This window comes from Bidens hawaiensis, unplaced genomic scaffold (assembly GCF_021521415.1).
Source record: "Bidens hawaiensis isolate Kalapana, Puna unplaced genomic scaffold, B.hawaiensis_p1.1 tig00009970_1, whole genome shotgun sequence".
NCBI classification, from domain to species: Eukaryota; Viridiplantae; Streptophyta; class Magnoliopsida; order Asterales; family Asteraceae; genus Bidens; species Bidens hawaiensis.
In genome coordinates, this window is record NW_027491757.1 from 117,113 (window position 1) to 131,463 (window position 14,351).

General features: G+C 42.6%; 1 protein-coding gene across 1 annotated transcript; it reads right to left on the reverse strand.

The window, feature by feature from the left end:
• Positions 1–12,755: 12,755 nt before the first annotated feature.
• LOC143534000 (protein FAR-RED IMPAIRED RESPONSE 1-like) lies at positions 12,756–13,692 on the reverse strand. The gene is made up of 2 exons (XM_077028614.1): positions 13,269–13,692; positions 12,756–13,192 (listed from the first exon to the last, which is right to left on the reverse strand). The coding sequence occupies exons 1-2, from the start codon at positions 13,690–13,692 to the stop codon at positions 12,756–12,758; spliced, it is 861 nt and encodes a 286-aa protein (XP_076884729.1).
• Between the last annotated feature and the right edge of the window lie 659 nt (positions 13,693–14,351).

Below are 14,351 nucleotides of genomic sequence, written 5' to 3' on the forward strand. Positions count from 1 at the left end.
CCTCTGCTGGAATTCCTCTAATTCTGTCATCTTCTGATGAGGAATCAGCAGACGGTCCTTTCTTCACGCGGAAGAAGAAGGCTGCTGGCGGAAAGGGCAAGGCGAAGGTTGCCTCCACCGCCGATCAGGGGAACCGGTCAAACTCGGAGACCGAGAGCGAGGAGGCGGCGGGGAACCCAGGTGGTGTTGAGACCACTGCTCCGGAGGCTGAGACGACTGTCACCTCCGAGCAGCCCAGGACGACGACGGTGACCGGCGTAAAGAGGCCGGCTCCATCGGGTTCGTCCCCGCCTGTTCGCACCTTTAGGCTCAAGAAAACCCGTAAGTATAATCTTCCTTTACTTTTACTGCATAGCTTTCCACCATTATACTTATATCTTCTTTGTGCAGGCGTGGATGCTACCGCATTCCAGGGTGGAGCGGGAGGTAGCAGTTCTGGACCCATGAAGGTAGGTTTGGTCAACCTACCTGAGGCGATGACCCAGGCGACTGCGCCTGCTTCAGTTGGTTCAGTTGCTCACCCTGTTGAGCCAACTGTTCCAACTGTGACGACGTCCCCGCCGGCTGTCAGTGCCATATTCACTGATTCTTTCCCTTAGCCGGCGGTGAGTGTTACTGTGGATTCTTCCGCAGCCGCGGCCACGGTTGTGAGTTCACCTCTGGTGAGTTCACCTCCGCTGGTTTCTACCGCGGCAGCCTCCGCTATGCCTCCTCCGGCGCCGGCGACTACGGCCGGTCCTTCAGGTATGTCCGGGGTTGGGGCGTCAAGCCAATCTCTGCCTCCTTCCCATCTGCCTGACCTCTTGGATGGATATCCGTTAGGTTCGGGTGATGGGTTTGGCGGCTACAGGCCTGTTGTCGACCCTACAGGTGCGTAGGGTTATTTTGGCCTTTATTATATATATATATATATATATATATATATATATATATTTTTTTTCTTTTCCTAACTGCTTTTTGCTTTTGCAGTGTCGGATTCCAATGAAGTGTATGTTCCACGATGGAACATCCGCCGAGGAACAACCCTTCGGACGCCTGTAGAATGCGTCGAATGGGCGCGCCACGCCGCCCCCGCCGGTGCGCTGGGGGAAGCCATGTCCAGTTACCAGGAGGGTAGGCTGTCGAATGAACCGCGGATTCTTCTTGCCCGGATGCAGCCGCGCGTCGAGTTACTTTGTCGTGAAAACGACAAGTTAAAGACGGCGCGTAGCCTGGAAGTGGCTCAGGTGCGGGCCATCCGGGAGGAGAACAAGAGGCTTGCCGCAGTGGCTGCGGAAAAGGAGAAGGCCTTCCAGGCCCTTGAAGTTGAAGTTCAGGCCCGTCTCGAGGCCCGTTCCAAGGCTGCCCAAGCTGTTAACGAACAGCTTCGGCTGGCTAAGGAAACTGCACGGAACGCAACTGAGAGGGCCACCAAGGCTGAAGCTGTTGCTGAGCCTCTACGCATTGAGAATGAGGAGCTTAAAGCCAAGATAGAGAGGCTCCAGCAGGCTCATGATGCCTTGGCTATGGAAGACGCCAAGAAGCTCCAAGAGATCTTGGACTAGAGGGGCGTGCTTGACCACACTGAGCGGAAGCTAAAGGCCGTTGAAGAGGCTGCTGCTAAGGAAGTGTTGCTCACCAACCTTAACAAAAGTGCAGCCAAACGCGCTCGTAACCAAGCTCAAGCTGCCCTCCAGGAGGCTCTGGTTGCCAAGGAATGGCTTATTCGAGAAGCGTTGTCTCAGGTATGCGTAATTTTATAATATCTTTACGCTTTTCTTTGTACATAGAAAAGGTTTTGATACTTGTATTTTTTCTTGTAGGTTGTGCATCGAGTCTTCACGGACACATCATACGACGATGCCATGAGCGCAGCTCTCAACGCTTCTCATGAGGATGGGGAAAAGGCTGGCTTCCTGCTTGGTCTAGGGTTCGTTGAGAAGGGCATCCCGCCTTCCAACTTCCCTTTATATGATGTGGATACTGAAGCTGTATATGACCAAGCAGTGAACCAGTATGCCACCTTCCCGCATCCGGTGGTGGAGAAGGTGAACGAAGTTGCTGCTGCTGATGATGGGCTAACCATTCTTAAGACCTTCCTTGAACCGCCACAGCCAACTGATGGTGCGGATACAAGTGGGTTTGGAGGGAGTGGTCCTGAAGCTTGAACCTTTAGATCCCTTCCCACTGTTAGGATAGGTTTACATTGTATAGATTTATATTCTTGTAGGCGGGTAGTTACTCGGCCATTCTTGTAATACTTGAATTATTATGGATACAAATCTTTGTGCGGGTAGGACCGCTACTTTCAGTGGATGACTTGCTTTATAAACGTTATATGACGTGCTCATGCATACTATAGTTTAATTTGGCACTTGTTTTGCCGCATAAACAATGTATGATTCGCTTGTGCATACTGTAGTTTAACTTAGCAATTTCTTAAGTACTTTGAATAAGTTAACCTATCAACGTGGCAGATAATAGGTTAAAGTTTTGCTTCCTCTTTCGTGATTGTGCGGGTAAGACCGTCACTTGCACTTAGTAGGATGGCTAAACTTTACCTATATCTGACCTGCGTGGAGGTTTTCCTCATTTTTTTCTTGAAGATATTTTCTAAGTGTTCTGAATAAGTTAACCGTTCGACGCGCGGTTGTCGATAAAAGTTCAGTTTCCTCTATCATGATTGTGCGGGTAAAACCGTCACTTGCATTTAGTAGGATGACCAAACTTTAACTATGGCTGACCTGCGTGAAGGTTTTCCTCATCTTTTCGTTAGAAATTCCTATCGTTTTTTGTGTTTATGCGGGTTTTGCCGCCTTCCACACGCAACGACTTCTTTTTTCACTTATTTATGCGGTGAAAACCGGCATCAGTGTTTTGAATAAATTGACCGTTCGACGCGCGGTTATCAATAGGTTAGTTCGGTTTCCTCTATCATGATTTGTGCGGCTAAGACCGGCACTTTCATTTAGTGGGATGACCGAACTTTACCTATGACTGACCTGCGTGAAGGTTTGCCGTTTTTTGTGTTTATGCGGGTTTTGCCGCCTTCCACACGCAACGACTTCTTTCCCCACTTATGTATGCGGTGAAGACCGGCATATCAGTGTGGAAAGTTAATAAGTATAAATGTAAGACCATCAGCGTCAATGTGATAAGGAGAATCATTTCCATTAGAAGTGGTTCTGGGCCTTTTCTTTTACAAGTTTGGAATTGATCTACATGCAGACTGTGTAATTGAGCTCCCTTCCATGTTCTTGGGAGTGTCATCGAGCCTTTCGAGCCGATATGCACTTGGTTCGGAATCTCGTTGTTTACCCAGTATGTAGTCTCCAACATTGAAGCTGCAGTTTTATTCGTGTTTTCCCCAACTGGGGTTCTACACGCATCAGCCTGCTCAGCGTTCGTTACTCCACGAGGTGCGCGAGCGTCCCATCTCTGACAAATGCTTCGATGATGTCCTTCAAGTCTGTGCATTCTTCAGTGTTGTGGCCTTTTGTTCTGTGAAAGTCATAGTATTTGCTCCGATCAGCATTGTGACGATGTCGGATTATTGGAGCCTTTGGCCATGGGAGCTTCTCCGTGGCGAATATCTCGGTGACGCTTTTGGTGAGTGGCGTCCATCTGGAGTTCTGGTTCGACTGTACGTTATCCCTTCCGCCTAACCGATGTTGCAAGCCGGATGAGGTGTCAAAGTTTACCCTTGACTTCCAAATGCCTAGCTTCCGCTTTTTGTTTAGTCGGGCGGTAAGGACGTTGTCTTCTCTTGTTTTCTGGGTGTAGAGGTTTGTGCTCTGGGGGAGATCTCTACCCAGTTGCTTCTCCGTTTCCGCAAAGCGTTTAGCTGCTGTCATGATGGCATCCCATGTGGACGGCATGCCATCTTTACCCGTTAAGGTGCGGATGAGCTCTGGGTCTTTCGCGCCTTGGATGAAAGCAGCGCGAACAAGATCTTCGCTAATAGTGCCCAGACTTAGCTTCTTTGAATTGAAGCGCGTGATGAAGTCTGGTAAGGACTCATCTTCCTCTCGGATGCAGTTGAGGATTGTCCATTGCTCTTCGGTATACTTTCTTTGTTGGCTGAAGTGTTGGCTGAAATTCTGCTGGAAGTCTGCCCAATCGTAGATGTGGTGGAACGGTAGACGATCGAACCACGCTCTAGCTGCCCCAACAAGCGTCATTTGGAACATGTAACACCACGTAGGTTCCGTCCAATTACTGACGGTTGCCCCCGCTATGAATCTGTTCAAATGATCATCTGGATCAGATATACCATCGTAAGTGCCGATGTTGGACATCTGTTTGGCACTTTTCGGGGCGATTGCTTCCGCAATGTCCCTTGCAAATTTGGACGTTCCCGCATTTGTAGCAGTTGGTCTGAAGGTTTTGGAGAAGTCACGTGGGTTTCCACCCGCGTTTTTTGGTTTGAAGGTTTCTCCAAAATGCCTTCTTGGTGGGGAGTCCGTTTCCTTACGCTTCCCTTTCGCCCTATGACGAGGGTTTGCGTCACTATCGGATTCCTCCGAATCATCGTCCAAGTACTCGCCGAATTCATCAGCCTGTTGGAGTGAACATAAGCGTTCATTCAACTCAGCTTGGAATTCTTTTTGACGTGCTTCCGCCCACGCTTTAACTTCATCGAGTGTTTGGCGGGGGAGCTTCGTCCGTTGTCTCTCTAACTGGGTATCGGTGAATCCCAGTGAAAGATTATTTACTGCACTTGCCCCAGCTCGGGTAACTGGGGTAGTGTTCGTAAATTTTATTGCACTTGCCCCGGTTTGGGTAACCGGGGTAGTGTTCGTAAAAACTGTGTAGTCGCCGGTACTCCCCCCAGTAGCTGGGGTTGTGGTTACCGGGGTTTCTTGGTCACTCGTTGGTTTTGGGACCGGAGTAACTTTAACAATCTTTCTAGAAGTTTTGAGAAAACTGAGAATTAAGTTCTAGCTTTTATGCACGGATGGCGCCAATGAAGAAACACTAATCGACCCCGGGTAGATTACGGATAATCTGGGGGTTAAATAGATGTTTCCCACGAGGGGTTAGATCCGGCAAAGATGGTTCTTCTGATAACCTACAAAACAGACCGTGAGCTCGTCACTGAGAAGGGGGGGGGGGTACCTCCTTGTGACCACCCTCCGGCGTGAGAATCAGACTAGATTGCTCTTGAATATAAGTGTATATTAAGAGAATGACTAGAGCAGATATCAGGTAATATATCAAGATATGAGATATGAGATAAGATGATACCATTCCAAGGTGTTGGAGTATTTATAGCCGAAGGTAGGTTTCCAAGCAGGTACAGCCGGCTGAATAGTGTTCCTGTTCTGCCAACTGTGGGCTACGCACATGCCATGCTGGTGGTTGGTGGATAGGCAGCGGCTGATAGTGACCAGGCCGGCTGTGTACTATTCCTGTTCCACCAACTGCAGGCCATGCCATGCACGTCCTCCGACAGGTTGGTGAGTAGGCAGCGGCTAATAGTGACATACAGTACAAGAGCGTGCTGCTCGTCATACTGTTGTCAGTGAGCTGTCGTATCCTTGGTCAGATCTTTTGTCCATACCTCGTCAGGTACAGTACAAAAGATCCTCCAGTATCATACGGACTGGCTCATTTGGGCGGGAGTTCTCCCGGCTTTGTGCGGGAGTGTTCCCGGCTTGCTCACTCCTTCTTCAGGTGACAATACTGAATTAAGAGTTAAGTGCCTTGTGCGTGTAGCTTTGCTGCGCAGGTAGCCTTCCCTGATGGCTTGTATCCGCAGCTGCGGGAACAGGCAGAGTACTTCACCATTGGGAGGCTTTTCCTGCGGGAACAGCTTGTGTACTGCGCGTAAGGACGTCACGTCTCTGAGCATGGTGGGTCCTGCGGACCCAGTTGGTTTCTGCGCAGACGTCCCTCTTAAAGGTGAGTCTTACGGGTCCAACCGGGCTCTGCTGGGACCTACCTCTTCAGTTTCCATTTTGGTTCATTTACTCTTTCCTACTATGGCCGGCACAATTAGTAAATTTACAAAAGGTGAAAAAGTGTGTGAAGTAGGTCATCAATATTAATCAAATTTTTTTAATATTTAAGATTGAGCCAATGGCAAAATCTTAAGTGATGAAAAAACAATAATATTGGCTAAATAGTTAAAAGCTACGCGTTCGAGGTAAGATACCCTTTTAAGTTTTAAAAAACATTTAAACCTAAAGATACTCGTTGGAAAGAAGAAATTAATCAATTGATAATCCTTACACCATATTAATGTTTGTTGAAGGTAAGAAAATAAACACTTTTTAACACAAAAGTATCGATACGCTCGTTTAAAGAAAGATATATAGTGATTCTCATTCCTTAGGATAAATCATGGGGGAGAATGGATGGAATGAGATAGTTTCTCATTTTAAATAACTTGTACGATGTGTTAAAAAATTATGCGATGATTGTAATTTGGTGATTGTAAACTGTAAGGATTAGCAGTTCGCTTGTCGCTTTTTGTAATATAATCTTGCTCGCCGAGAAAAAAAGTTAAAAAGTGAAAAAACCTTCATTGTCAAATTCTTTTGGATTAAATATTGCTTCACTATTCTCCAATATTTTTTTTAGAATCAAATAACTTTTATATGGTGTCCATCTTAAATTTATTTATATTATTGTATAACTAAAATTAAAAAAAATAAAGAGAAGTCTTAATTTCTACAACCCCTTAAAAGCTGTATCATTGTGGCATCACGTCAATCAATTTTTAATTTTGAAAAATTTATTAGAATAAGGACCCAAAATACTTCACTCATATTTTATTACTTTAAAAATAATAATAGAAGTATTTCATTATGTAAAATTGTATCTAAATAAGTAAAATCTAACTAATTTTACCTCTATTCATTCATAAATTATGGGGAAAAAGGAATTCATATCTTTTTATGAATATTGTATAATCGAAAATTTCCATTGGATATGTTTAGGAGAGCTCCTATTGTGATGGTGTGTCAATTTTATTATTATTATTATTATTATTATTATTATTATTATTATTATTATTATTATTATTATTAACTTTTGATCTATTTAGCGTTAAATTTGATTGCCCATAGACTCCCAAAACCTCTTATTTAAGTTTTCATTTTGTTATTTAAGGGGTTATTGGGATTCTACTGGCAATAAAAAAACATCTCATATGTTAGTACACTAAAAAAACGTTATCTTCACTGAATATCATATTACTTTTACTTTTCTCTTAATTACGTTTGAAAAAATATAGTTGATTGAATCATTTTATAAGAACTAAAAACTATTGAATTTATAATTATCTTGAGATGTGTATCTTGGACCTTTTCTAATATGTTTTAAGATAAAAAAAATGTTTCTATTGTTCAAGTATTTCTTAAGAAATTGTGGCATGTTACATCAACAAAAGAGTACACGTTTTTTCATTAAAACTTGTGGCCATAATTGTCTCACTTCAAAGGAATTTCACATGACCTGGTATACGATTACGTCTGTTTATTCATATATTAAATTGATGTGAAAGTGTGATTATACTAAAGTAAATTTCACTAGTACGTTATTAGAGACAGATCTAAGGCGAGTGAGGTGAGAAAGGTTGTCACGTAAACTAATAAATGATTGCATTATTAGATCCTTAAGATATGCTTCATACCGATTAGGTTTCTATCTGATCTATTTTCAGTCTGAATGGGCTTGTATCTTTAATGAATTTGACATTGTACATGTTAACTATAAACACTAAAAAAATATATATAAATATAGCATGTTTGTATCACATTCAATTTTCTTTAACTTGATAATACTTTTTTATAACTAAACAATACTACAATAGCATAAACTTCCCCTTTTTTTTTTAGGAACGACCAACTAAGTAACGCCGGGTTCTCCGTACGCGGCCCCAATAGCTAAAGGTAGCCCGAGCCGGCCACGAGTCCGAACGGACGGAGCCCCTAGCGGTCCACCTATTGAGGGATTCTCCGGATAAAACCCGACCCCCACGCCCGCCAAACGGCACGACAGTGAGAAGCGGGTAAAACCGGGTGAGATCAGGACTCGAACCATGGCAAGCCATTTGTAGTTGGTCCATTTGTAGTGGAATTTTAAAAATCTACATAAATGTTGTTAATCCTTTTTAGTAAATGTATATTTGAAATATAGAAAATGGTGCATGAATTTGTTCATCTAAGCTTTACAAATGTACAATTCATACATTCTTTATGTTTTTGAACAATGCATTATTAAAATATGACTAGTTTTGCCTTGGAAACTCAAATAGATGGTTTTAAGGTGACAACCAACTAAGTGAATAAAACAATAAAAAATAAATATTTAAATGCGAATGAAGATAAAATTGCATATTATTTATTTTGTAAGGAACAAATAGTATATTTTGGGGAATTAAATAAAATATTAACTTGTTGAAGTAAAGTAAAATAGTGCACCACCTTCTGAATATAGTAATATGTTTGAAGCTTGCAAGTCACCTTTCGATTCCCAAATGGGTGACATATTTAAATCAAGTGGCAAGATCAATTTATTATTAACGGATTTTCTAGGGACATCACCCCATTTGCTAAAACACCGTCCTATACGCCACGCGTATAGGACTATACACGGCGTATAGGTCGGTGTTTCTAGAAAACACCACCAATTTTGTCTTATTATGTTTTTGTTTTTTTTTCTTTGTTATTTTGTTATTATTATGATTATATATTAATTATCTATTTAATATTTAATATTATACCCATATAGCTCTTAAACGGGTTATAACCCGTATAGGCCGATAATAATAATAATAATAACAAAATATCTGTACAAATAAAAGAAAATACGACAACTATAAAATAAAAATCTACATGAAGTCCTCCATGTTCATGCCCATGCCGTCGTCGTGGCCGCCGAGCCCCCCGAACGCGTCGGCAACGTCGGCGTCGTCCTCTCCCCAGCGCCTCGGCCCCGAACCGTCCGCGGCATCCACGTCGTCGACCCGTTCGCATCTCAAGACAGACGTGCTCGCCTCGTGGTCAAAACTAGGGGTGGTGGCGGTGGCACGGTAAACTGCTGTCCAGACAGCTCCGCTACCGGACTGCTAACAAGCCAGTCGATCTGGCGCGACATCTGGCTCATCCGCCAGTCAATCTGGCGCGACATCTGCCTCAACTCCAACTCAAGGGCCTCCAACCTAGCGTCGGTGGCGGGATTCAGAAGCACCGCGTGATATGTGCGTGGATGCGTCGGCCCCTAACAACAAAACCACATAAATACGCTTAATACCAAGTCAAATTAAAAGAAACGAGAAAACGATAATATATTAAAACGTACCTGAGATGCGCCCGGATCCTCACGTCCGGCACCACCGTCGTCCGAATTCCCGCCCGCCCCCTCCCCCGCGTCGACAGGCTCATGGACAAGCTCCACCTCCGGTGCCGCGACCAGGGGAGGCTCGACTAAAGGCACCGGGACGTAAGGGGCACGTGCCCCCGGCCCGGCCACCAGTCGCTCCTGCGGGCCGTTGGGCCTGGGGAACGAACGCACAATGTGCATGCCGACGCAACGGATGCTGTCACACCCCGACCAATGAAGGCGGAAACATCGAGGCACGACATGATTGCTCATTGCACAATGACACTATAAAGTTACAATATTTAAACAACTCATTTAAATCCATATCATCATAAATAACACAACAATTGTTCATACAAAATACCAAATAGATAGATAAACAAATAACTTGTTCTTTTATTTTCTAATATCCTAAAGCCAAGATAATAAGTTTCTTCAAGTAATCCAATCAAGCTAACATCAAACCTGTAACATTGCATAAAATAAAGTTTGTCAACACGAAGGTTGGTGAGAAATTTTCATAGTTTTAGACAATAAGTATATAGTATGAAATCCACAACTAGTATATGAAAACAATAAATAATATCAACAATTTAGATAATAAAACCGTCAATAAGAATACATTGACGACAATAATGAAATCGTCAATAAGAATACATTGACGACACCTTTCTATATGGGGATACCATATATACTCGGGATTAACGTATGATCATACTTTGATAAGGCTACCCGCCTTAGCATTCAAGAATTTGCACATAATCATGTAAAGCATATAACACCAAATCGAGCATTTATTTAAGTAAACATATACAATACGTGTTGTGGTTTAAGACTCAAGTATAAATCATTTGAATTTGAATAAGTATGCAATGTCACCCCCAAAATGAAAGATGGAAAACGGGGGATGAAAAAGTACTCACATTAACAAGTAACTTGAAAGACAGTGTCGTGAATAATCGGAGAGATCGGTTTAACGAGCAAGACCTATATTAAACGGGTCTTGTGTTAGTAGGTAGTCTTGGAAGGGTTTAAAATAAAATACATGACAAATAAAGTAAATAAATAAAGTTTAGGATTTAAAATGTAAATATTTGAGAAATTAAAGAAACGAGTTTTGTAAAATAAGTTTACTCGAAACCGGGTCTCGGTATTCTATTCATTAGTTTTTTTCTTTTTTTTACTCAACCTATGTTAAGTAATAATGTGGGTTAAAATGCGATATTGCAAAACCCTTGGTTATAAGAATACCCAAAACGAGGTTTAAACGAGTGTTCGGGTTTGTCGGTTCGAGACTTGATAATTGACCAAGCTCACAGTTAACTTCCCAAAATAATAAATGTTATGAGATAACTCAATAAAATCAAAATAGACATAACCAAGTATGTAGTTCTATTGTGAAGAACCTTAACGTTCGTTAAGCGAGTATACGACCTTATCGGTTCGAACTTGTTATAAGATCAAGTTGGTTACCGACATGCCAAGTATGTTTAGAAACTAACTAAAATTGATTTAAAATATAATCTTGAAGAAAAATATGAGTTTTGGTGGCTAAAAACACACTTGTGTGTCTTAAGCGAGTGAACTCGGTTTAGTTCGGTATTTTTGGTTCGGTCCTTGACTCGGAATAAGACCGAGGATGGTTACCACATACCCAATTACCATGGAACTTGTAAAATAACTTATAAATAATAATACTCAAGTTTTACATTCAAAAAGTTAACAATAAAGCTTTTAAACAAAAGTTCGGTTTTTGGTTCGGTTCTCAACCCGGGATGAAACCGAGGCTAGTCACCATATACCCAATGCCATGGAACTTGACAAATATGAAAAATAAACTAAAATATGTAGAAGTTAAGCAAGTATAACAAGTTATATGGTTAGATTTGTTAAATATATAAACAAGGACTACAAAGTCCTCCATGTAACCTTGCCTTACTAGCCCGACATTTCAACCGGCCGAGACCGGAGAAATGAAAGACCGAAGGTAAACAAGGAGTGTATATTATATATATGTTGTAACATCAAGCTTTAAGTATTAAGAAGCTAGTTAAAATGAAAGATTAGTTAAAATGAAAGATTAGCTTATGAAGAACAACCTTAAAATACATAAAATATAATATAATACGTAGATAAAAGGTGCGGAAAATAAGTGTGTTTTACAACACATAATATAATATAATATAATATAATATAATATAATATAATATAATATAATATAATATAATATAATATAATATAATATAATATAATATAATATACTAAACAATACAATACATTTTAAGAACGTACCTGTGCAGCGAGTCCCTAATAGCCGAGACCTTGGACTTGGTGTCCAAGGCCCTATCCCCGAAGTCGTGATCGTTGATGGCCCGCCACCATACCCGCAGGTCGTCCTCCGGCATCTGGTGGATGTTCTCCGTGTATATCGGGCTGCATACCTCCTCCGCGGTGTATAAGCCCAGAGCAACCGCGAACTCCTCCATCGAGAGATGGACGTCCTGCCTGAACATGCGGAAGTAAACCTCCGACTGTGTCGTATCGGCGCGCACCCTCATCTGAATCTCTAAAGTACCAGACGCGCGGGGCCTGCAATAATATAATATAATATAATATAATATAATAATAATATAATATAATATAATATAATATAATATAATATAATATAATATAATATAACAATGTGGAGTAAACTTTCATAACGCGTATCGTGCAGTAAACCTCCAGTGTCAGCTTCCGGTAGGGCTGGCAATTGGGTACCTGTTAAATACACGATAAGACCTGTTAAGCAAAAAAATGCGGTATGTGATTTTTTAATTTTCTTAAATAATTGAAAGCAGTAAGCTAGACTCCATTATATTCCCTTATTGGTACATGAAGCTTAAAACTGTCTTATAGTCATGACATATAAAGTAGTTAAACAAGTCGTAATCATGTTTTATACTTTTGTTTTGCGTGTCGCTTCATACCTGTTAAACCTGTTAAGACACGAATTGCCAGCCCTAGCTTCCGGTGGGCTGATAGTGGCATACTGAAGCATCGGCTCCAGGACGTATCATGTCCAATGTACTCAGCCACCCGTTGGTGAGCGTCACAAGACTCCAAAAATGACTAGGATATAATCGTGCTGGGAAACGGGTGCATCTGGCGTAGGCGAAGGTATCGTGTGTGGGTGGGAGAACCCTTATCAAACTGCACATGAGGGTAGGTGACCAACACATCGTCACCCTCTGGTGGTCCACGGCCCCGCCCCTGGTCCTGGCCTCGGCCACGGACATAGCCCTAGCCCCGCCCCATCTGCTTGAGCTCGTCCTCAATCTCGTCGTCCACAAACTATAATAATAAATAATAATAATTATAACAATAACAATTACAATAATAACAATAATAATTAAGCCTCCTCTAGAACTGGTCAACATCCTTTATTGGGATACACGTGTCGTTAACTATGTATCCCTCAACCGACAAGCACATGGCAACCCCGAAGACGAATACAAATGGTGGTCGCATGACGCCTCGCCGTCACGCAACTTGTGCATCAACTCATACTCGTTCACAAGTAGACCCAGGGCGTGAGTCGACACCCTGTTTATTAACTTCTTCAACCAGACGTGCTGTCGATGTCCTTCCATGACCTTGGAACGAGATTCGTGAAAAGATTTACCGATCTCTTTCATCTGCGAGTCGACCATTTTAAGGATGTGCCTGGCAATTGTGTCGAGCGAGTTGTTGCTTCCACCGAGGTACCTTTTCAGATTTGCATGCTGGCTCTCAACTCGGTTCGTCGTAGTTTCACCGTAGTTTCGGCGTTCGTCGATCCAGCATGCTACAAACTTGTGTCTGTATGGATCCAGCCAGCTGGTGCGAATGTATTGCCAGACCTCTGAAAGATAAAGGGAAACGTTATTAACACGTATGTTTAGGCTATTAAAAACTGTTATCCGGTTCGAAGGACTCACCTGCTCTATTGTCTTGCATCAAATGACGCTCCATGTTGATGCGACGATTGTCGTACTCCTGTATCGTCGGAGACTGATACAGGACCTTCCACAAGTATGCAAAGTCCGTCCCCATATCCGTCTTACATAGGCCCTTAAATTTTCTCCTTATATTCTCGGATATATGCCACCTGCATAAATTTTTGGTGGCATTAGGGAAGACCGCGTCGCAGGTGTTCATGAGGGCCTGGTCCACGTCAGTCAGGATCACGCGTGTCTCCATGCAGTCATCAAGCATTTGTTTAAGTTTCTCCAGAGCCCAGGTAAAGTTCCTCTGCCGTTCCCTGATAACAAACGCTGTGGCGATACAAAACGACTTTGATGTCGACGTCACACCGATAAACTGAACCAACGGCCAATCGTACATGTTGGTGTTGTACGTCATGTCAATCATCAATACCTCGGGGAACGCACACCACATCTTATGTGACTTATTATGACAGATGAAAATTTCCTCTATCCTGTCGTCGGTATCACTATCCCGGGGCATAGAACATGAAATCGTTGTCTGGGAGAAAGTTTTCCAGCGCCTGCATTGGATGAAATAAAAGTTTAGTAAATATTACAAGCAGGACAAGTACACATTAAAACTACAAATGTTTTGAACTACCTTCATAGGGGTGTCGCCTTGTAGCCCATCCCTCCTAATCTTGGAGGTGTGGTTGTATATATCTTTTATTAGAGGTTGCACACCGGGAAACTTTTCGCGGAGGGCTGCTTCGATTTGTTGCGGCTTAATGCCGGTCCTGTGTAAACTCTCAACCATATCCAGCTGGTCGCTATTCATTTTTCTAAAAGACGCACACCCCTCCTCGAATTCAACGGGATCGTTGTTGTGAGTCTCGTTTACCACTTGAACCCTCCAACAGGCACCCCTCGAGTCGTACTTGCCCAGGATCTTCAACGAATAACATTTTTTTATGCTGCCGGTACGTCTCATCGTCGCCTTTATTTTGGGTTCGCCCCCCACGATTGCATGCAAGGTCCACGGCGCTTTTCCTTGACCGCTGGCCTACAACAACAAACCCATGCTCCCGTCCTCTA